Genomic DNA, 22,341 nt, shown 5'->3' with positions numbered 1-22,341 from the left:
AGGGAGAGCTGACAAACAGACAGAGAGAAAGGGAGAGCTGACAAACAGAGAGAGAGAGAGAGGGAGAGCTGACAAACAGTCAGAGAGGGAGAGCTGACAAACAGACAGAGAGAGGGAGAGCGGATAAACAGACAGAGAGAGAGAGCTGACAAACAGACTGAGAGTGGGAGAGCGGACAAACAGACAGAGAGAGGGAGAGCAGATAAACAGACAGAGAGAGAGAGAGAGAGCTGACAAACAGACAGAGATAGGGAGAGCGGATAAACAGACAGAGAGAGAGAGAGAGAGAGCTGACAAACAGACTGAGAGTGGGAGAGCGGACAAACAGACAGAGAGGGAGCAGGCAAACAGACAGAGAGAGCTGACGAACAGAAATAGAGGAAAGGTTGACAAACAGCGAGAGAGGGCGAGCTGAAAAACAAAGAGAGAGAGCTGACAAACAGACAGAGAGAGAGGGAGAACTGAAAAACAGACAGGGAGAGAGGGAGAGCTAACAAACAGACAGAGAGAAAGGGAGAGCTGACAAACAGACAGAGAGAGAGAGGGAGAGCTGACAAACAGACAGAGAGAGAGAGGGAGAGCTGACAAACAGACAGAGAGAGAGAGGGAGAGCTGACAAACAGAGAGAGAGAAAGGGAGAGCTGACAAACAGACAGAGAGAGAGGGAGAGCTGACAAACAGAGAGAGAGAAAGGGAGAGCTTACAAACAGACAGAGAGAGAGGTAGAGCTGACAAACAGTCAGAGAGAGAGAGGGAGAGCTGACAAACAGACAGAGAAAGAGAGGGAGAGCTGACAAACAGAGAGAGAGAAAGAGAGAGCTGACAAACAGACAGAGAGAGAGGTAGAGCTGACAAACAGAGAGAGAGAGGGAGAGCTGACAAACAGACAGAGAGAGAGGGGGAGAGCTGACAAACAGTCAGAGAGAGAGGGAGAGCTGACAAACAGTCAGAGAGAGAGGGAGAGCTGACAAACAGTCAGAGAGAGAGGGAGAGCTGACAAACAGTCAGAGAGAGAGGGAGAGCTGACAAACAGACAGAGAGAGAGGGGGAGAGCTGACAAACAGTCAGAGAGAGAGGGAGAGCTGACAAACAGTCAAAGAGAAAGGGAGAGCTGACAAACAGTCAGAGAGAGAGGGAGAGCTGACAAACAGACAGAGAGAGAGGGAGAGCTGACAAACAGTCAGAGAGAGGGAGAGCTGACAAACAGACAGAGAGGGGGAGAGCTGACAAACAGTCAGAGAGAGGGAGAGCTGACAAACAGACAGAGAGAGAGGGGGAGAGCTGACAAACAGTCAGAGAGAGAGGGGGAGCTGACAAACAGACAGAGAGAGAGGGGGAGAGCTGACAAACAGTCAGAGAGAGAGGGAGAGCTGACAAACAGACAGAGAGAGAGGGAGAGCTGACAAACAGACAGAGAGAGAGGGGTAGCTGACAAACAGACAGAGAGAGAGGGGGAGAGCTGACAAACAGACAGAGAGAGGGAGAGCTGACAAACAGTCAGAGAGAGAGGGGTAGCTGACAAACAGACAGAGAGAGAGGGAGAGCTGACAAACAGACAGAGAGAGAGGGGGAGAGCTGACAAACAGACAGAGAGAGGGAGAGCTGACAAACAGTCAGAGAGAGGGAGAGCTGACAAACAGACAGAGAGAGAGGGAGAGCTGACAAACAGTCAGAGAGAGGGAGAGCTGACAAACAGACAGAGAGAGAGGGAGAGCTGACAAACAGTCAGAGAGAGGGAGAGCTGACAAACAGACAGAGAGAGAGGGAAAGCTGACAAACAGACCGAGAGAGGGAGAGCGGACAAACAGACAGAGAGGGAGGGAAAGCTGACAAACAGACAGAGAGAGGGAGAGCTCATAAACAGACCGAAAGAGAGAGAGAGCTGACAAACAGACAGAGAGAGAGGGGGAGAGCGGATAAACAGAGATAGAGAGAGAGCTGACAAATAGACAGAGAGAGAGGGAGAGTGGACAAACAGAGAGAGAGAGCTGACAAACAGACAGAGAGAGAGGGAGAGCGGATAAACATGCAGAGAGAGAGGGAGAGCGGACAAACAGAGAGAGAGGGAGAGCGGACAAACAGAGAGAGAGAGAGGGGGAGAGCGGATAAACAGAGAGAGAGGGAGAGCGGACAAACAGAGAGAGAGAGCTGACAAACAGACGGCGAGGGAGCAGGCAAACAGACAGAGCTGACAAACAGACAGAAAGAGAGGAAAAGCTGACAAACAGACAGAGAGACAGGGTGAGCTGACAAACAGAGAGAGAGGGAGATGACAAACAGACAGAGCGAGAGACGGAGAGCTGACAAACAGACTGAGAGGATGAGCAGCCAAACAGAGAGAGAGAGAGAGAGAGAGAGCTGACAATTAGACTGAGAGAGAGGGAAAGTGGACAAACAGAGAGAGGGAGAGAGAGCTGACAAACAGACAGAGAGAGGGAGAGCGGATAAACAGACAGAGAGAGAGAGAGAGCTGACAAACAGACTGAGAGTGGGAGAGCAGACAAACAGACAGAGAGGGAGCAGGCAAACAGACAGAGAGAGCTGACGAACAGAAATAGAGGAAAGGTTGACAAACAAACAGCGAGAGAGGGCGAGCTGAAAAACAGAGAGAGAGAGCTGACAAACAGACAGAGAGAGAGAGAGGGAGAACTGACAAACAGATAGGGAGAGAGGGAGAGCTGACAAACATACAGGGAGAGAGGGAGAGCTGACAAACAGACAGAGAGAGAGGGAGAGCTGACAAACAGAGAGAGAGAGGGAGAGCTGACAAACAGTCACAGAGAGAGGGAGAACTGACAAACAGACAGGGAGAGAGGGAGAGCTGACAAACAGAGAGAGAAAGGGAGAGCTGACAAACAGACAGAGAGCGAGGTAGAGCTGACAAACAGAGAGAGAGAAAGGGAGAGCTGACAAACAGTCAGAGAGAGAGAGGGAGAACTGACAAATTGTAGCGCACAAAGACTCCATGAGACGAATAGAGTGAAGTCGATGAGGCTTTATTAAGCGTGTCTGTTCCACGTGTCTGCTCGATAGTAAACTGGCCTGCAGGGGAAGACTCCGGCTTCTTATACTCCGCCTTCAGGGCAGAGCTTGAGGTCAACGGCCAACCAGGACCCGGGATCTGTCAGCCAATGACATTAGGGCTTCCAGTCCCACATGACCCCCAATACATACTACCACATTCCCCCCTTGTCAAAAATGAACCCAGCGGGGTGATGCTTCGTATGGTGGTAAGGGTTTACAGGGCTGGTCCTGGGAGGATAAAACATTCACATGGCAATACAGTATTGGACAATTTCGTCCCGTTGCAACTATTTACAGAGGGTATAGGAAGAAAAGCAAAATGTTCTTGTGAACAGTCCATCTTTGTTTTACATCGACGCCACGAGTCGGTCGGGCGGTCTGGTCGTCCGTGTCGATCGCCTCGGCCCCGGCGGTGGTGGTGGTGCTTGTACCAGTGTTGTCGCCTCCAGGAGCCGTACGGTTTCAGCTGTCGGTGCAAAAGGGAGGGGAACCGATCCTCCTGGGAAGGGGGCGGTCGCGGGGTGCGGTGGCAGGAAGGGGGGGGGTTGGGTTGATGGTGTCGGGGGGGGTGTGCGTGTTGCCGGCGGGCGCCAGATCCCGCAGGGAGACCGTGTCCTGTCGGCCGTCGGGGTACTCCACGTAGGCGTACTGGGGGTTTGCGTGGAGGAGGTGAACCCTTTCGACCAACGGGTCCGCCTTATGTGCCCGCACATGCTTTCGGAGCAGGATGGGTCCTGGGGCCGCCAGCCAGGTCGGCAGCGACGTTCCAGAGGAGGACCTCCTAGGGAAGACAAGGAGATGCTCGTGAGGCGTTTGATTAGTGCTCGTACTTAATAACGACCGGATGGAATGGAGAGCGTCCGGGAGGACCTCCTGCCACCGTGAAACTGGGAGATCCCTGGACCGTAGGGCCAGTAGGACGGCCTTCCAGACCGTGCCGTTCTCCCTTTCTACTTGCCCGTTCCCCCGGGGGTTGTAGCTGGTCGTCCTGCTTGAGGCTATGCCCTTGCTGAGCAGGAACTGGCGCAGCTCGTCACTCATGAAAGAGGACCCCCTACCGCTGTGGACGTATGCGGGGTAACCGAACAGTGTGAAGATGCTGTTCAGGGCTTTAATGACTGTGGCCGCGGTCATGTCAGAGCAGGGAATGGCAAAAGGGAAGCGGGAGTATTCGTCCACTACATTAAGAAAATATGCGTTGTGGTCGGTGGAGGGGAGGGGCCCTTTGAAATCGAGACTGAGGCGTTCAAAGGGGCGGGAAGCCTTAATCAGGTGCGCTCCATCTGGCCTGAAAAAATGCGGCTTGCATTCCGCGCAGATGTGGCGGTCCCTTGTGACTGTACGGACCTCCTCTAAAGAGTATGGGAGATTGCGGGACTTGATGAAGTGGTAAAACCGAGTGACCCCCGGGTGGCAGAGGTCCTCGTGGAGGGTTTGGAGGCGGTTAATTTGTGCGTTGGCACATGTGCCGCGGGATAGGGCATCGGACGGCTCGTTCAGCTTTCTGGGACGGTACAAGATCACATAGTTGAAGGTGGAGAGCTCGATCCTCCACCTTAAGATCTTGTCATTTTTAATTTTGCCCGGCTGTGCATTATCGAACATGAAAGCTACCGACCGTTGGTCAGTGAGGAGAGTGAATCTCCTGCCGGCCAGGTAATGCCTCCAATGTCGCACAGCTTCCACTATGGCTTGGGCTTCCTTTTCCACTGAGGAGTGGTGGATGTCTGAGGCGTGGAGGGTTCGGGAGAAAAAGGCCACGGGTCTGCCCGCTTGGTTAAGGGTGGCCGCTAGAGCTACGTCGGAGGCGTCGCTCTCGACCTGGAAGGGGAGGGACTCGTCGATGGCGCGCATCGTGGCCTTTGCGATATCCGCTTTGATGTGGCTGAAGGCCTGGCAAGCCTCTGTCGACAGAGGGAAGGTCGTGGTCTGTATTAGGGGGCGGGCCTTGTCTGCGTACTGGGGGACCCACTGGGCGTAGTACGAAAAGAACCCCAAGTAGCGTTTCAGGGCTTTTGGGCAGTGCGGGAGGGGAAATTCCATGAGTGCGCGCATACCTTCGGGGTCGGGGCCTATTATCCCATTGCGTACTATGTAGCCCAGAATGGCTAGCCGGTCGGTGCTAAAAACGCACTTGTCCTCGTTGTACGTGAGGTTCAAGGCTTTGGCGGTCTGGAGGAATTTCTGGAGGTTGGCGTCGTGGTCCTGCTGATCGTGGCCGCAGATGGTTACATTGTCGAGATACGGGAACGTGGCCCGCAACCCATGTTGATCAACCATTCGGTCCATCTCCCGTTGGAAGACCGAGACCCCGTTTGTGACGCCAAAAGGGACCCGTAGGAAATGGTATAATCGCCCGTCTGCCTCGAAGGCTGTGTACTTGCGGTCACTTGGGCGGATGGGGAGCTGATGGTAGGCGGACTTGAGGTCCACGGTGGAGAAGACTTTATATTGGGCAATCCGATTGACCATGTCGGATATGCGGGGGAGAGGGTACGCGTCTAGTTGTGTGTACCTGTTGATGGTCTGGCTGTAGTCAATGACCATCCTTTGTTTCTCCCCTGTCTTCACTACTACCACCTGCGCTCTCCAGGGACTATTGCTGGCCTGGATTATGCCCTCCTTTAGTAGCCGCTGGACTTCGGACCGAATGAAGGTCCGGTCCTGGGCGCTGTACCGTCTGCTCCTAGTGGCGACGGGTTTGCAATCAGGGGTGAGGTTCGCAAACAAGGACGGGGGTTGCACTTTGAGGGTTGCGAGGCCGCAGATAGTGAGTGGGGGTATGGGGCCGCCGAATTTGAACGTAAGGCTCTGTAGATTACATTGGAAATCTAATCCCAGCAAGGTGGGGGCACAGAGTTGGGGAAGGACGTTAAGTTTGTAGTTTTTGAACTCCCTCCCCTGCACCGTAAGGGTAACTATGCAGAATCCCTGGATCTGTACGGAGTGGGATCCTGCAGCTAGGCAAATCTTTTGTGCGCTGGGATAGGTGGACAAGGAACAGCGTCTTACCGTGTCGGGGTGTATAAAGCTTTCCATGCTCCCGGAGTCGACTAGGCATGGCGTCTCGTGGCCGTTTATTAGGACCGTTGTCGTCGTCGTCTGGAGTTTTCGGGGCCGAGCCTGATCGAGCGTAATCGAAGCGAGCCGTGGTTGTAGTAGTGGAGTGGGGTCCGTTGTTGCCGTCCAAGATGGCGTCGGGGATGAATAAAATGGCCGCCCCCATACATCACACGTGGCTGGGGGGGTCACAAGATGGCGGCGGGGGTGGACAAAATGGCCGCCCACATGCGTCGTACAGGTCTGGGGCGGTCCAAGATGGCGGCGCCCCTCCTCCCCTCGTGGTGGTCGGGACCCAAAATGGCGGCGTCTGCGGGTCGCACATCGGCGCCCCTCCTCCCCTCATGGTGGTCGGGACCCAAAATGGCGGTGTCTGCGGATCGCACATGGTGTGCTGGGGGACTGGGGAGTGCTAGGACCGTGAGCGCTAGGACCGCGTGGCGCTCCCTCACCGCGAGCGCTAGGACCGCGGGTGCTAGGACCGCGCAGAGCTCCTTCACCGGGGACAGCGGTGGTCGGGGCCCAAGTCGGCGGCGCCGGCGGGTCAGGCGTGGGGCCGCGAGCGCAAGGACCGCGCGGAGCTCCATCACCGGGGACAGCGGTGGTCGGGGTCCAAGTAGGTGGCGCCGGCAGGTCAGGCGTGGGGCGCGGGACGGGGGTTAGGGTGGCATTAGGGACGCGAAAAACTCCCTCCTCTCCGTGGAGAGTGTTGGCCGGGACCCAAAGCGGTAGCGCCGGCGGCGGGTCATACATGGGCTGCGGGGAGGGGGGTTGGGGAGCGTAGGCGGCGTGCAGGGCTCCCAGTTCTCCCGGGACCGCGTTGGTCGGGACCCAGAGCGGCTGCGCCTGCGGGTCGTACATGGCGTGCTGGGGGGGTTGGGGCGCATAGACTGCTTGCAGGGCTCCCTGTGCTCCTGGGACGGCGGCGACCTCGCGGGACCGGCACACAACCGCATAATGGCCCTTTTTCCCGCAGCTTTTGCAGATGGCTGCGCGGGCCGGACAGCGCTGTCGGGGGTGTTTCCTCTGGCCGCAGAAATAACAGTGGGCGCCCCCGGTGCGACTCGGCGTTTGGACCGCGCAAGCCTGTGGGGTGTCCGGTGGGGGGGGGGGGGGTAGGGGGTTTGCCGCGACGGGTACGTACGGGGCCCAATGGCCTGCCGCGCGGTCGGGGCCGTAGGTGCGGGTATTACGCGCGGCCACGTCTAGGGAGGCTGCTAAGGCCCGTGCCTCTGAGAGTCCTAGCGACTCTTTTTCTAGAAGTCTTTGGCGGATTTGGGAGGATTGCATACCTGCCACAAAAGCATCGCGCATTAACATGTCCGTGTGTTCGTTTGCGTTCACCGACGGGCAGCTGCAGGCTCGTCCCAAAATCAGCAGCGCGGCGTAGAATTCATCCATCGATTCTCCGGGAGCTTGCCGTCTCGTCGCGAGCTGGTAGCGAGCGTAGATTTGGTTAACTGGGCGAACGTAGAGACTTCTGAGTGCTGTGAACGCCGTCTGGAAATCGTCGGTGTCTTCAATGAGGGTGAAAATCTCCGTGCTCACCCTCGAGTGCAGGACCTGCAGTTTTTGTTCGTCTGAGACTCGGCCGGTGGTCGTTCTGATGTAGGCCCCGAAGCAAGTCTGCCAGTGTTTGAAGGCTGCTGCCGCGTTCACTGCGTGGGGGCTGATCCTCAGGCATTCTGGAATGATCCTGAGCTCCATAGTCCTTTTTAGGCACGCTTAATAAATTAGACTCCATGAGACGAATAGAGTGAAGTCGATGAGGCTTTATTAAGCGTGTCTGTTCCCCAGCAGCTCGATAGTAAACTGGCCTGTGGGGGAAGACTCCGGCTTCTCATACTCCGCCTTCAGGGCGGAGCTTGAGGTCAACGGCCAACCAGGACCCGGGATCTGTCAGCCAATGACATTAGGGCTTCCAGTCCCACATGACCCCCAATACATACGACCACACAAACAAACATAGAGAGAGAGAGGGAGAGCTGACAAACAGACAGAGAGAGAGAGGGAGAGCTGACAAACAGAGAGAGAGAGAGAGAACTGACAGACAGGGAGATATAGGCTGGGATTCACTTTTCCCGCCAGCAACACCCGCTCCCACACGTTTCCCGGCGATGTGGGATGGTTACATTGGGAAATCCCAAGTGGCGGGAAGATAGAATTCCTCCACCAGCAAATGGCGCACGGCCAAGTTACATGCAGCTGGGGTACTGAAGAATCCCACCCATTATCTCCACCAAGCTTTCTCTTTTCACTATCTCAGATTCCTCTCTATCTCTGTCATTCTCTCTATTCTGTATTCCTGATACTCTCCCTTGACTGTTCCACACGCTTGGACAGCAAGTAACTGAAACCTGTTGAATTTCCCTGTTTATCGCTTGTTATTTCTGTCCGTAGGACACTATCAGTAACGAGGTGCAGGTTATGAATCTGCTGAACCATGTGAATCTTATTCAACTTTACGATGCCTTTGAGACCAAGCATGAGATGATTCTTGTGATGGAATAGTAAGTATTAGCTACATTGATGATAATGTCATCCTGCAGTGTGCTTCAGTTTGTACTGTTTCTGAGTGTGACTGTGTACACAGCACTTCTCTGAGAGAATGTTGGGACGGTGTTTTTGATGATTGCTGAGAGGTAGTAATCTAGTAATCTTTAGGAGGACGTAATCCTCACATTATTTCATCTCCCAATATATTTAGGATCATGGAATAAATTTTAAGGAACAGGATATGGTCGTTTGGGCCATCTCTCATGTACCTTGGTACAATTATCCTATTAATCCCACCCCTGTGCTGAATTCCTATAGCCCTGTGAATAATTTAATTGTCTAATTCTGTTTTTAACATCATTTCAGGCATCCAGATCACAACTTCTCTCTGTGTAAAAAAGAAATCTCCTCATCTCTCTCTCTGTATCTGTTCAATTTGTGTGTCTGTTGTCTAACTCTCCTCTCTTGTTCCATATTTTACATTTCACCATTTGAACATCTTTTTCTTAATCTTCTATTTTAAAAAATATTTTTATTAAGGCATTTATATACATACATGAAACACAACCAAAAAGAGAACAAACAGGAAATCTTATAACAAATAAATAACACCCCACCGCCCACCCTTCTCACTGCTGCCGTCTTAACTATCCTTGAAGAAGTCAATAAATGGCTTCCATCTTCGGGCAAACTCCTCCACAGTCCCTCTCAAAGTGAACTTGATTTTTCCCAGTCTCAGGAATTCCGTGAGGTCGCTCGCACACACATTCCCGGCTTTGGCGACCCCAAGTCCCTCCATTCAAACAAAATCTGTCTCCGGGCTACCAGTGAGGCAAAGGTCAAGACATCGGCCTCTATCGCCCCTGGACTTCCGGGTCTTCCGACATGCCAAATGATGCGACCATCAATTCACTCGAGACAAGAGTAAAGTAAACCGTGGCTTTAATCAACTTAGAATAGTGCCTGCCTGCGACTGAAACAGTACTGTGCGCCACTTACAGGTCGACTGCTCTTTATACCCCCCCTCAAGGGGAGGAGCCATGGGCGGAGCCCATACGTGTCCCAACATGTTCCCCTCTGGATGATGCCATACAATGGCTCATAGGTCGAGCCCACAAGGGCAACAGCATAGCGTAGATGCAAATACAAAGGCCAAGCATGGTACTGATACAATGCTGGATTATTGGTATAATACATTCACCACATTCACCCCCTGTTAGAAAAAATGAAGTCCGGCAAGGGTGAGGGGTTCATAAGTTCAGCCGGTCCGGCGCACGGATTGTGCGCTGTGATCGCCGAAGCTCTGGCGTCGGTTCTGGCCTGATGTCGAGCTCATCCGTGCTGGCATCGGTAGTGGGGGCGCCGGTGCGGGTACAGACGTGGACTCCGGGAGCGTCTCTTCGGGAGCTTCATTCCTGTGGACCGGTGAAGGGGGAATGGTGGACGGGAGCCATAAAGGGGCGGGGGCGCTGGTCATGGTAGGTTGGGCGGGATATAGTGGAGGGGCGGTGGTGGTGGTAGTGGCAGTGGTGGTGGAACTGGCAGGCGCCAGGTCCCGGAGGGAGACTGTATCTTGTCGGCCATCGGGGTGTTCGATATAAGCGTACTGGGGGTTTGAGTGTAGAGCTGGACCCTCTCTACCAGAGGATCGGCCTTATGGCTCCTGACGTGTTTTCTGAGTAGGACTCAGATGTCTTCAGCCAGGACGGAAGCGAGGCCCCTGAGGTGGATCTCCCGGGGAAAACAAATAGGCGGTCATGAGAGGTCTCGTTTGTGGCTGTGCAAAGTAGGGACCTAATAGAGTGGAGCGCATCGGGGAGGACCTCCTGCCAGTAAGGAACTGGGAGATTCCTGGACCGCATGGTCAGTAGGACGGTCTTCCAAACCGTTGTGTTCTCCCTCTCCACCTGCCCGTTTCCCCTGAGGTTATAACTAGTAGGCCTGCTTGAGGCGATGCCCTTACTGAGCAGGTACTGACGCAGTTCGTCACTCATGAATGACGAGCCCCGGTCACTGTGGCCATAATTGGGAAAACCAAACAGGATGAAGACACTTTGTAGGGCTTTAATGACGGTGGACGTGGTCATATCGGGGCAAGAAATTGCAAAGGGGAAGCGGGAGAACTCATCAATAATATTGAGGAAATATGTATTGCGGTTATTGGAGGGGACGGGCCCTTTGAAATCGATACTGAGGCGCTCAAAGGGCCGGGATGCCTTTACCAGGTGGGCCTTATCTGGTCGATAGAAGTGTGGTTTACACTCCACACAGATCTGGCAGTCCCTGGTCATGGCTCTAACCTCCTCGGTGGAGTAGGGCAGGTTGTGGACCTTGATACGGTGGATAAGCCGGGTGACCCCCGAGTGGCAGAGGTCATCGTGGATAGCCCGTAGTCGGTCATCTTGCGCGCTGGCACATGTGCCGCGGGACAGGGCATCTGGGGGCTGTTCTCGGCTGTTTGGGGCAAGTCGTCTAAAACAACGGAGTGCCTGGTGTTTATGGTTCCTATCTGAATATCTAAGGGGACTGTAATGTATCCCTGCTGTACATGTCCTGTAAATCCACTGAGGGTGATGGTGTTTGTGATGGACCATTTGTCGCGCTGAAACATTGTGGAGGAGTTTAAAGTGGTGCGGGACCCTCCTGTGTCCCAAAGGAACTCTACTGGATGTCCCCGGACTGTGCCTGTGACTACTAGTCTGCCTGACTTGTCCCAGAGTGTGTCGCAGACCTAAGTTGGGGAGTCCGAACACCATCAATCTGTGATGTTGATGACTGCATTATCTTTTCGGGCGCTAATGCTATGTATGGGCCTCACATTGTTCCTAGGTGGCGCGTTTGATTGCTGGTGCCGTTGCTGGTTCAGGGGGTTTTGTCTGCATTCGCGGGCGTAATGTCCCATGTGTCCACAATTATAGCAACCTTGTGGTGCCTGTGCTCTGGGGTGCTGTCCTTCATGCCTGCCCTCATTTACCCATGCTAGGTCCTGATCAGTCCTGACTGGGTGCATATTTGCCTCTGATCTGCCTTCCTATGTAGGGATTGTTCCCAAGCTCTGGAGAGTCGCTTTACAACCCAAACTGATGTCTGCGGGGTGGTAATTTACACAAGCCTTTTGACCTACTTCTGTGGCTTGGGAGACTAAAATGCAGGCCCATTTAGTTGTGTCATCGTTATCTAAGTGTGCGCGGTTCAATTCCCCAAATACTGCTTTAAAATGGATCCAAAGGCGACCTGCAAATGCAGTCGGATGCTCTCCCTTCTTTTGCCGACAGCGGTTTAAACCTTCTACTGGTTCTCCCTTGTTGTACCCGATCGCATCTAAAATGGCCGTTTTCATCTCCTGTAGATTCCTCCTCCTACATTCTGGGGCTCTGGTAAAGCTGAGCTGACGGACTGGTCAAGGCTCATTACTATAAGTTTAACTTCCTCTCTTTCGTCTAGACCGTACATGACCTTTTGCTGGCGTACTCTCTCAAATAAATTATAGAACATAGAACATAGAACAATACAGCGCAGGATAGGCCCTTCGGCCCACGATGTTGCACCGAAACAAAAGACATCTAACCTACACTATGCCATTATCATCCATATGTTTATCCAATAAACTTTTCAATGCCCTCAATGTTGGCGAGTTCACTACTGTAGCAGGTAGGGCATTCCACGGCCTCACTACTCTTTGCGTAAAGAACCTACCTCTGACCTCTGTCCTATATCTATTACCCCTCAGTTTAAAGCTATGTCCCCTCATGCCAGCCATTTCCATCCGCGGGAGAAGGCTCTCACTGTCCACCCTATCTAACCCCCTGATCATTTTGTATGCCTCTATTAAGTCTCCTCTTAATCTTCTTCTCTCCAACGAAAACAACCTCAAGTCCATCAGCCTTTCCTCATAAGATTTTCCCTCCATACCAGGCAACATCCTGGTAAATCTCCTCTGCACCAGCTCCAAAGCCTCCACGTCCTTCCTATAATGCGGTGACCAGAACTGTACGCAATACTCCAAATGCGGCCGTACCAGAGTTCTGTACAGCTGCAACATGACCTCCCGACTCCGGAACTCAATCCCTCTACCAATAAAGGCCAACACTCCATAGGCCTTCTTCACAACCCTATCAACCTGGGTGGCAACTTTCAGGGATCTATGTACATGGACACCTAGATCCCTCTGCTCATCCACACTTTCAAGAACTTTACCATTAGCCAAATATTCCGCATTCCTGTTATTCCTTCCAAAGTGAATCACCTCACACTTCTCTACATTAAACTCCATTTGCCACCTCTCAGCCCAGCTCTGCAGCTTATCTATATCCCTCTGTAACCTGCTACATCCTTCCACACTATCGACAACACCACCGACTTTAGTATCGTCTGCAAATTTACTCACCCACCCTTCTGCGCCTTCCTCTAGGTCATTGATAAAAATGACAAACAGCAACGGCCCCAGAACAGATCCTTGTGGTACTCCACTTGTGACTGTACTCCATTCTGAACATTTCCCATCAACCACCACCCTCTGTCTTCTTTCAGCTAGCCAATTTCTGATCCACATCTCTAAATCACCCTCAATCCCCAGCCTCCGTATTTTCTGCAATAGCCTACCGTGGGGAACCTTATCAAACGCTTTGCTGAAATCCATATACACCACATCAACTGCTCTACCCTCATCTACCTGTTCAGTCACCTTCTCAAAGAACTCAATAAGGTTTGTGAGGCATGACCTACCCTTCACAAAGCCATGCTGACTATCCCTGATCATATTATTCCTATCTAGATGATTATAAATCTTGTCTCTTATAATCCCCTCCAAGACTTTACCCACTACAGACGTGAGGCTCACCGGTCTATAGTTGCCGGGGTTGTCTCTGCTCCCCTTTTTGAACAAAGGGACCACATTTGCTGTCCTCCAGTTCTCTGGCACTATTCCTGTAGCCAATGATGACATAAAAATCAAAGCCAAAGGTCCAGCAATCTCTTCCCTGGCCTCCCAGAGAATCCTAGGATAAATCCCATCAGGTCCCGGGGACTTATCTATTTTCAGCCTGTCCAGAATTGCCAACACCTCTTCCCTACGCACCTCAATGCCATCTATTCTATTAGCCTGCGGCTCAGCATTCTCCTCCACAACATTATCTTTTTCCTGAGTGAATACTGACGAAAAATATTCATTTAGTATCTCGCCTATCTCTTCAGACTCCACACACAATTTCCCATCCCTGTCCTTGACTGGTCCTACTCTTTCCCTAGTCATTCGCTTATTCCTGACATACCTATAGAAAGCTTTTGGGTTTTCCTTGATCCTTCCTGCCAAATACTTCTCATGTCCCCTCCTTGCTCGTCTTAGCTCTCTCTTTAGATCCTTCCTCGCTACCTTGTAACTATCCATCGCCCCAACTGAAACTTCACACCTCATCTTCACATAGGCCTCCTTCTTCCTCTTAACAAGAGATTCCACTTCCTTGGTAAACCACGGTTCCCTCACTCGACGCCTTCCTCCCTGCCTGACCGATACATACTTATCAAGAACACGCAGTAGCTGATCCTTGAACAAGCCCCACTTATCCAGTGTGCCCAACACTTGCAGCCTACTTCTCCACCTTATCCCCCCCAAGTCACGTCTAATGGCATCATAATTGCCCTTCCCCCAGCTATAACTCTTGCCCTGCGGTGTATACTTATCCCTTTCCATCATTAACGTAAACGTCACCGAATTGTGGTCACTGTCCCCAAAGTGCTTTCCTACCTCCAAATCCAACACCTGGCCTGGTTCATTACCCAAAACCAAATCCAACGTGGCCTCGCCTCTTGTTGGCCTGTCAACATATTGTTTCAGGAAACCCTCCTGCACACACTGTACAAAAAACGACCCGTCTATTGTACTCGAACGATATCTTTTCCAGTCAATATTTGGAAAGTTAAAGTCTCCCATAATACCTACCCTGTTACTTTCGCTCTTATCCAGAATCATCTTCGCCATCCTTTCCTCTACATCCCTAGAACTATTAGGAGGCCTATAAAAAAACTCCCAACAGGGTGACCTCTCCTTTCCTGTTTCTAACTTCAGCCCATACTACCTCGGAAGATGAGTCCCCATCTAGCATCCTCTCCGCCACCGTAATACTGCTCTTGACTAGCAGCGCCACACCTCCCCCTCTTTTGCCTCCTTCTCTGAGCTTACTAAAACACCTAAACCCCGGAACCTGCAACATCCATTCCTGTCCCTGCTCTATCCATGTCTCCGAAATGGCCACAACATCAAAGTCCCAGGTACCAACCCATGCTGCCAGTTCCCCTACCTTATTTCGTATACTCCTGGCATTGAAGTAGACACACTTCAAACCACCTACCTGAACACTGGCCCCCTCCTGCGACGTCAAATCTGTGTTCCTGACCTCTATACTCTCATTCTCCCTTACCCTAAAACTACAATCCAGGTTCCCATGCCCCTGCTGCATTAGTTTAAACCCCCCCAAAGAGCACTAACAAATCTCCCCCCCAGGATATTTGTGCCCCTCAGGTTCAGATGTAGACCATCCTGTCTGTAGAGGTCCCACCTTCCCCAGAAAGAGCCCCAGTTATCCAGAAATCTGAATCCCTCCCGCCTGCACCATCCCTGTAGCCACGTGTTTAAATGCTCTCTCTCCCTATTCCTCATCTCACTATCACGTGGCACGGGCAACAACCCAGAGATAACAACTCTGTTTGTTCTCGTTCTGAGCTTCCATCCTAGCACCCTGAAAGCCTGCCTGACATCCTTGTCCCCTTTCCTACCTATGTCGTTAGTGCCAATGTGGACCACGACTTGGGGCTGCTCCGCCTCCCCCTAAGGACCCGGAAAACACGATCCGAGACATCACGTACCCTTGCACCTGGGAGGCAACATACCAATCGTGAGTCTCTCACGCTCCCACAAAATCTCCTATCTGTGCCCCTGACTATAGAGTCCCCAATTACTAATGCTCTGCTCTTCTCCCCCCTTCCCTTCTGAGCAACAGGGACAGACTCCGTGCCAGAGGCCCGTACCCCATGGCTTACCCCTGGTAAGCCGTCCCCCCCACAAGTATCCAAAGCGGTATACTTGTTTCTCAGGGGAACGGCCGCAAGGGATCCCTGCACTGACTGCTTTTTCCCAGTCCCTCTTACAGTTACCCACCTATCTCCAATCTTTGGTGTAACTAATTCCCTGAAGCTGCTATCTATGACCCCTTCTGCCTCCCGAATGATCCGAAGTTCTTCCAACTCCAGCTCCAGTTCCCTAACTCGGTCTTGGAGGAGCTGGAGATGGCAGCACTTCCTGCAGGTAAAATCAGCAGGGTCACTAACTGCATCCCTCACCTCAAACATCCTGCAGGAGGAACATTGCACTCCCTTCCCTGCCATTCCTCTAACTTTCTACCAAGATCTGGCTAACAACTAAATTAAATTTTTTATAAAAAATAATAATAATATTATAAAATATGGTACTTACCTCACACCAATGGGTTTTATTATTAGGTTAGAGGAGGAGGGCGGGTGGGAGACACTACACGTGCAGTGTCTCGGGTTTCCTCTCCACCAGAATTTATTGGTGAGGGTCTTCCCAGACGTCCGCGGGTCGACTTCCTGTTCCCGCCTAAAACACTAATTTAAAAAAAAAAAAATTCTCAGCTCCTGCTGAAATTGACTAACCAGCCAGCTCCACTCCCGCCGAAATCGACTGGCCTGCCCCTGCAAAGACAAGTGCTTTTAAAGGACACACTTACCTCCCAGCAACCACTTCCGCACTGCTCCCGCTGAAACTGACTCACCAGCTGATTCTCCTGCCGAAATCGACTGGCCTGCCCCTGCAAAGACAAGTGCTTTTAAAGGACACACTTACCTCCCAGCAACCACTTCCGCACTGCTCCCGCTGAAACTGACTCACCAGCTGATTCTCCCGCCGAAATCGACTGGATTATGCGGGTCTGCGGTGGGTTCGAATGGATCAATTTTAGCGCAGGCACCTATGGATAATGGGGTGGTGTAAACGCAATTGGGCTCCTCCTGATCCAATGACTTGCGCTATGTGGTGACTGGATTCATGGGCGTGTGTGCTGCCTGTGCCGTCGGTGGTGCGGGGGCTTTCCTTTTCGGGGCCTGGGGGGCTCTATTGTGATTTTCTGTGTCCTCCACATATCTCTGGGCAGTTTCATTTAGTTCTTGCTCATCTAAAGTTTGTCCAAAAGTATACCTAAATCCATTTTGCACTGAAAGCAGTGACTGCAATTTCTCTATTTGTTGTCTACATTTCGCGTGGTCTACTGTGCTCTGTCTTTGTTCTGTAGAGGAGCTATGGAGCGCTCGAAAAGCTGCCTTTAAATCCGCGCATTGTCTCGTTAACTGTGCTACCTGCTGTTCTGTCTCTTCTCGTACCAAGACTGCGCGCTGTATATCTTGGTAGGCTTTATCGTACTGGGTCTGAAAGCTGCAACGGTGTGCTCGTTTGACATCAGCCATCTCTTTATCTTTAGCTGCCAACTGCTCATTAATCTTTTCACATTCACTGTAGCTTCCCTCATTCTTCTCCTCTTTCTCAACTAGCTGCCTGCGGAGCATCCTCACGACCTCCTCTGTGCCTCGCAACTGTGCCAAACAGGACACTATTGCCATCGGCTTACGAACTTTCGCTGCATTCTTCTTATGTACCTCGGTTACGTTGTCCCACCAGGTTTGTCCTATGCTTCCTGGACCTGACTCATCATTTGAACAAAACTCAGACCAACTCCTTTCCCCTTCAAATACTTCCTCAATTCCTCTTCCCATATGGGGCACTGCTCTGCTCTGTTGGTCACTGCGACCTCGGGTTCCTGCGGGTTCATGAGGCGTTCCATCGCTTTTGTGGCCATTACTACTATTATCTCTGATTTCCTACCGTTAAGTTCTCTGTTTTCCTACCTCTAAGTTCTCTTTTGCTCTGCTTCTAACTTCTCTTTTCCTCCCGTCAATTTGGGACAGGGAGAATAAGGCGGTGATAGGGTATGGCCCAGGCTATTTTTCGGTTTACAATAGTTTGACGCAAAATCTAACGAGTTTACCTTATATCCCTGTTAGTATGCATGCAGGTTAATACACACTTCCGAATCTTGGTGATTTGATTGATACGGGCCTTACACTTGTGGTTTCTTTCACTTTTTCTCAATTGGATTTCTAATGCAAAGTTTTGCGGGTTCTCTCGGAGTGACAAAATCACTTCTAGGTCGAGTCCCGTCAGATGTCGCCAACAATGTTGCCAATCGGCACCGGAGATGCCAATAATGTTGCTCTTTTTAATGAGTGGAATACTATCCCACCAGCGTCACCAATAATGTTGCTAAATTAACTAGATATGGCAGATATTAATGATAATATTGCTTTTCAGAGTCGCCAGGTATCAAATGATACCACCACAAGGCTTTACCGGATATCGATCAAAGACCAAACAACCAGTTAGTCAGTTCAAGTTCAAAGATAGTTTATTTACACACAAGAATTACTTCGGCATGCAGCATAAAACACTACAAGTTAAACTACACCTAACAACTACAGTACAGTTCTGGTCACCACATTATAGGAAGGACGTGGAGGCTTTGGAGCGGGTGCAGAGGAGATTTACCAGGATGTTGCCTGGTATGGAGGGAAAATCTTATAAGGAAAGGCTGATGGACTTGAGGTTGTTTTCGTTGGAGAGAAGAAGGTTAAGAGGAGACTTAATAGAGGCATACAAAATGATCAGGGGGTTAGATAGGGTGGACAGTGAGAGCCTTCTCCCGCGGATGGAAATGGCTGGCACGAGGGGACATAACTTTAAACAGAGGGGTAAAGATATAGGACAGAGGTCAGAGGTAGGTTCTTTACGCAAAGAGTAGTGAGGCCGTGGAATGCCCTACCTGCTACAGTAGTGAACTCGCCAACATTGAGAGCATTTAAAAGTTTATTGGATAAACATATGGATGATAATGGTATAGTGTAGGTTAGATGGCTTTTGTTTCGGTGCAACATCGTGGGCCGAAGGGCCTGTACTGCGCTGCATTGTTCTATGTTCTATGTTCTAATAACCTATACTTAACTTCAGGTCAACCGGCTTTTTGCAGATCAACAAGGCCTTAGTTTGGATCTTGCGTGGCTGGGTAGAACATAGAACATAGAACAGTACAGCACAGAACAGGCCCTTCGGCCCTCAATGTTGTGCCGAGCTTTGTCCAAAACCAAGATCAAGCTATCCCACTCCCTGTCATTCTGGTGTGCTCCATGTGCCTATCCAATAACCGCTTGAAAGTTCCGAAAGTGTCCAACTCGACTATCACAGCAGGCAGTCCATCCACACCCTAACCACTCTCTGAGTAAAGAACCTACCTCGGACATCCCTCCTATCTCCCACCCCGAACCTTATAGTTCTGCCCCCTTGTAACAGCTACATCCACCTGGGAAATAGTCTCTGAACGTCCACTCTATCTATCCCCCTCATCATCTTAGAAACCTTTATTAAGTCACCTCTCAACCTCCTTCGCTCCAATGAGAAAAGCTCTAGCTCCCTCAACCTTTCCTCATAAGACCTATCCTGCAAACCAGGCAGCATCCTGGTAAATCTCCCTTGCACCCTTTCCAATGTTTCCACATCCTTCCTATAATGAGGTGACCAGAACTGGACACAATACTCCAAATGTGGTCTCACCAGGGTCCTGTACAGTTGCAGCATAACCCCACGGCTCTTAAACTCAAGCCCCCTGTTAATAAACTCTAACACACTATAAGCCTTCTTCACGGCTCTATCCATTTAAGTGGAAACCTTCAGAGATCTGAGGACATGAACCCCAAGATCTCTCTGTTCCTCCACATTCCTCAGAACCCTGCCGTTGACCCTGTAATCCGCATTCAAATTTGTCCTACCAAAATGAATCATCTCGCACTTTTCAGGGTAAAACTCCATCTAACATTTTTCGGCCCAGCTCTGCATCATATCAATGTCTCTTTGCAGCCTACAACAGCCCTCCACCTCATCCACTACTCCACCAATCTTGGTGTCATCAGCAAATTTGCTGACCTACCCTTCAGCCCCCTCCTCCAATCATTGATAAGAATCGCAAACAGCACAGCACTGATCCCTGTGGTACACCGCTGGTAACTGGTCTCCAATCTGAAAATTTTCCATCCACCACCACCCTCTGTCTTCTATGTAATAGCCAGTTACTTATCCAATTGGCCAAATTTCCCTCTATCCCACACCTCCTTACTTTCTTCATGAGCTGACCATGGGGAAGAAGTGGCTTTGTTTCTGTTGGGCTCATCCGTCTGGTAGCGATCGTTGGTCTTGAACTTGTCTTCTGGTGGTAATGCTACACTTGGTTTTAGGCGTAGGCCGGGGCCAAGAGAGACCGAACACATGGCTGTGTCTCTTTTTATCCCTCTGGGAATTTTGGGGTGGTCCGTAGCTTTGGACCCAATAATTTGACAGGCTTCGATCACTGCCTTCGATTTTGCCCAATAAAGGCACGGGTGCCTTGATGGCTGGGCGTGTCCTGAGCGGTCATTGACCTTGGCTGTGATAACCAGCAATTCTGTCAAGTCGGTTGTTATCGAAAAACAGTGGTTTTAATCAAATAGAAATGTGCCAACCAGTAGCTCCTCCCGCACTGAGAGCCTGTCCCAGATCAGCGGGTTATATACCTCCTCAGAGGGGCGGAGCCACAGGCGGAGCCAACAGTAGCATAAATACAGCAACAGCAATAACTAGCAATAGAACAATGGTAACAGTGAGTATATACAATAATAGTGACAACTATAATAACAGCAATAGATCAACAGTGAATATATACAATAGCCATACGTGGCTCACCACATTCACACCCTGTTAAAAAAATGTCCTGCGGGGGTGAAGCGGACTCATAGATGCAGCCTCACTGGAGGGTGTATCGTCCGCTGTAAACACCTCAGCCCCGGCTGCAGTGTCGGCGCTGGCGTCGAGACCTTTGACTCCGGAAGCACGTCGTCCTCACAACAGGGTCCCGGACAGGGTGACGGCGCAGGGGCGGTGCTAATGCACCCGGGAAAGGACGATGGGGTAGATGGGGAGGTAGAAGGAAGGGGTGAGGTGATGGCGGTCACGGGGATACCCAAGGATGATGGGGTAGATGGGGAGGTAAAAGGAAGGGAAGAGGTGATGGCGGGCGCGGGGATACCCGCGGGGGCCAGGTCCCTGAGGGAGACTGTGTCCTGCTGTCCGTCGCGGTGTGCCATGTAGGCATACTGAGGGTTCGCGTGGAGAAGCTGAACCCTCTCGACCACGGGGTCGGCCTTATGGCTCCTCGCGTGTTTCCGGCGGAGTACCGGCGCAGGTAGGAAGCGAGATCCCGTGGATCGATGTGCTGGGAAAGACAAATAGACGGTCATGAGGGGTCTCGTTAGTGGCAGTACACAACAGTAGAGTGGAGCGCGACAGGGAGGACCTCCTGCCAGCAGGCGACTGGGAGACTTCTAGACCGTAGGGCCAGAAGGACAGCCTTCCAGACCGTAGCATTCTCCCTCTCCACCTGCCCGTTTCCCCGGGGGTTGTAGCTGGTGGTCCTGCTCGAGGCGATGCCCGAACTGAGCAGGTGCTGACGCAGCTCATCACTCATAAAAGAGGAGCCCCGATCGCTATGTATATAAGTGAGGAAACCGAACAGGGTGAAGATGCTGCGCAGGGCCTTGATGACTGTGGCAGAAGACATGTTGGGGCATGGGATGGCAAAGGGAAACAGGAGTACCCATCAACAACATTGAGAAAGTACACGTTATGGTCAGTGGAAGGGAGGGGCCCTTTGAAATCCATGCTGAGGCGCTCAAAAGGGCGGGAGGCCTTCACCAGGTGGGCCTTGTCTGGCTGATAGAAGTGCGGCTTGCACTCTGCGCAGACTTGGCAGTCCCTGGTTATGGCCCTGATCTCCTCTGTGGAATAGGGCAGATTGCGGGTCTTGACAAAGTGAAGGAGCCGGGTGACCCCCAGGTGACAGATGTTGTTGTGGATAGCCCATAACCGGTCAGCCTGCACATTGCCACAGGTGCCACGGGACAGGGCATCTGGGGGCTCATTGAGATTCCCAGGACGATATAAGATGTTGCAGTTATAGGTGGAGAGCTCGATCCTCCACCGCAAAATCTTGTCTTTCTTAATTTTGCGCCGCTGCGTGTTATTAAACATGAAGGCAACCGACCGTTGGTCTGTGAGGAGAGTGAATCTCCTGCCAGCCAGGTAATGCCTCCAGTGCTGCGCACACCTTGCACAATGGCTTGCGCCTCCTTTTCAACAGAGGAGTGTCGAATCTCGGAGGCATGGAGGGTACGGGAACAAAATGCGACAAGCCTCCCTGCCTGGTTGAGAGTGACTGCCAGGGCAAAGTCAGATGCATCGCTTTCTACCTGGAACGGGATGAATTCGTCCACAGCGTGTATCGTGGCCTTGGCAATCTCGGTTCTGATGCGATTGAAGGCCAGGCGGACCTCAGCCGTCAGGGAAAAAGTGGTGGACTTAATGAGTGGGCGGGCTTTGTCCGCATAGTTGGGGACCCACTGGGCTTAGTAAGAGAAGAACCCCAAGCACCTTTTCAGGGCCTTGGGACAGTGAGGAAGGGGGAGTTGCAGGACAGGACGCATGCAGTCGGGGTCAGGCCCTAGGACTCGGTGTTCCACGACATAGCCGAGGATGACTAGACTCGGGTTGTGCAGAACACGCATTTCTCCTTGTTGTATGTCAAATTAAGGAGTCGGGCGGTGCGGAGGAATTTTTGA

At 51.6% G+C, this 22,341-nt stretch overlaps 1 protein-coding gene across 1 annotated transcript in view; it reads left to right on the top strand.

Moving 5' to 3' along the window:
• The window catches only part of LOC140428237 (uncharacterized), a 504,514-nt gene that overhangs the window by 209,652 nt on the left and 272,521 nt on the right, over positions 1 to 22,341 (top strand). The window contains exon 7 of the mRNA XM_072514486.1: positions 8,485 to 8,594. Within this exon, the coding sequence (XP_072370587.1) occupies positions 8,485 to 8,594 (110 nt within the window). The remainder of the gene's footprint in view (positions 1 to 8,484; positions 8,595 to 22,341) is intronic.

Source organism: Scyliorhinus torazame, chromosome 8 (genome assembly GCF_047496885.1).
Source record: "Scyliorhinus torazame isolate Kashiwa2021f chromosome 8, sScyTor2.1, whole genome shotgun sequence".
In the NCBI taxonomy this organism is placed as follows: Eukaryota; Metazoa; Chordata; class Chondrichthyes; order Carcharhiniformes; family Scyliorhinidae; genus Scyliorhinus; species Scyliorhinus torazame.
Note: the sequence above shows the minus strand (reverse complement) of the source record. Positions and strands in the feature narration are given on the sequence as shown.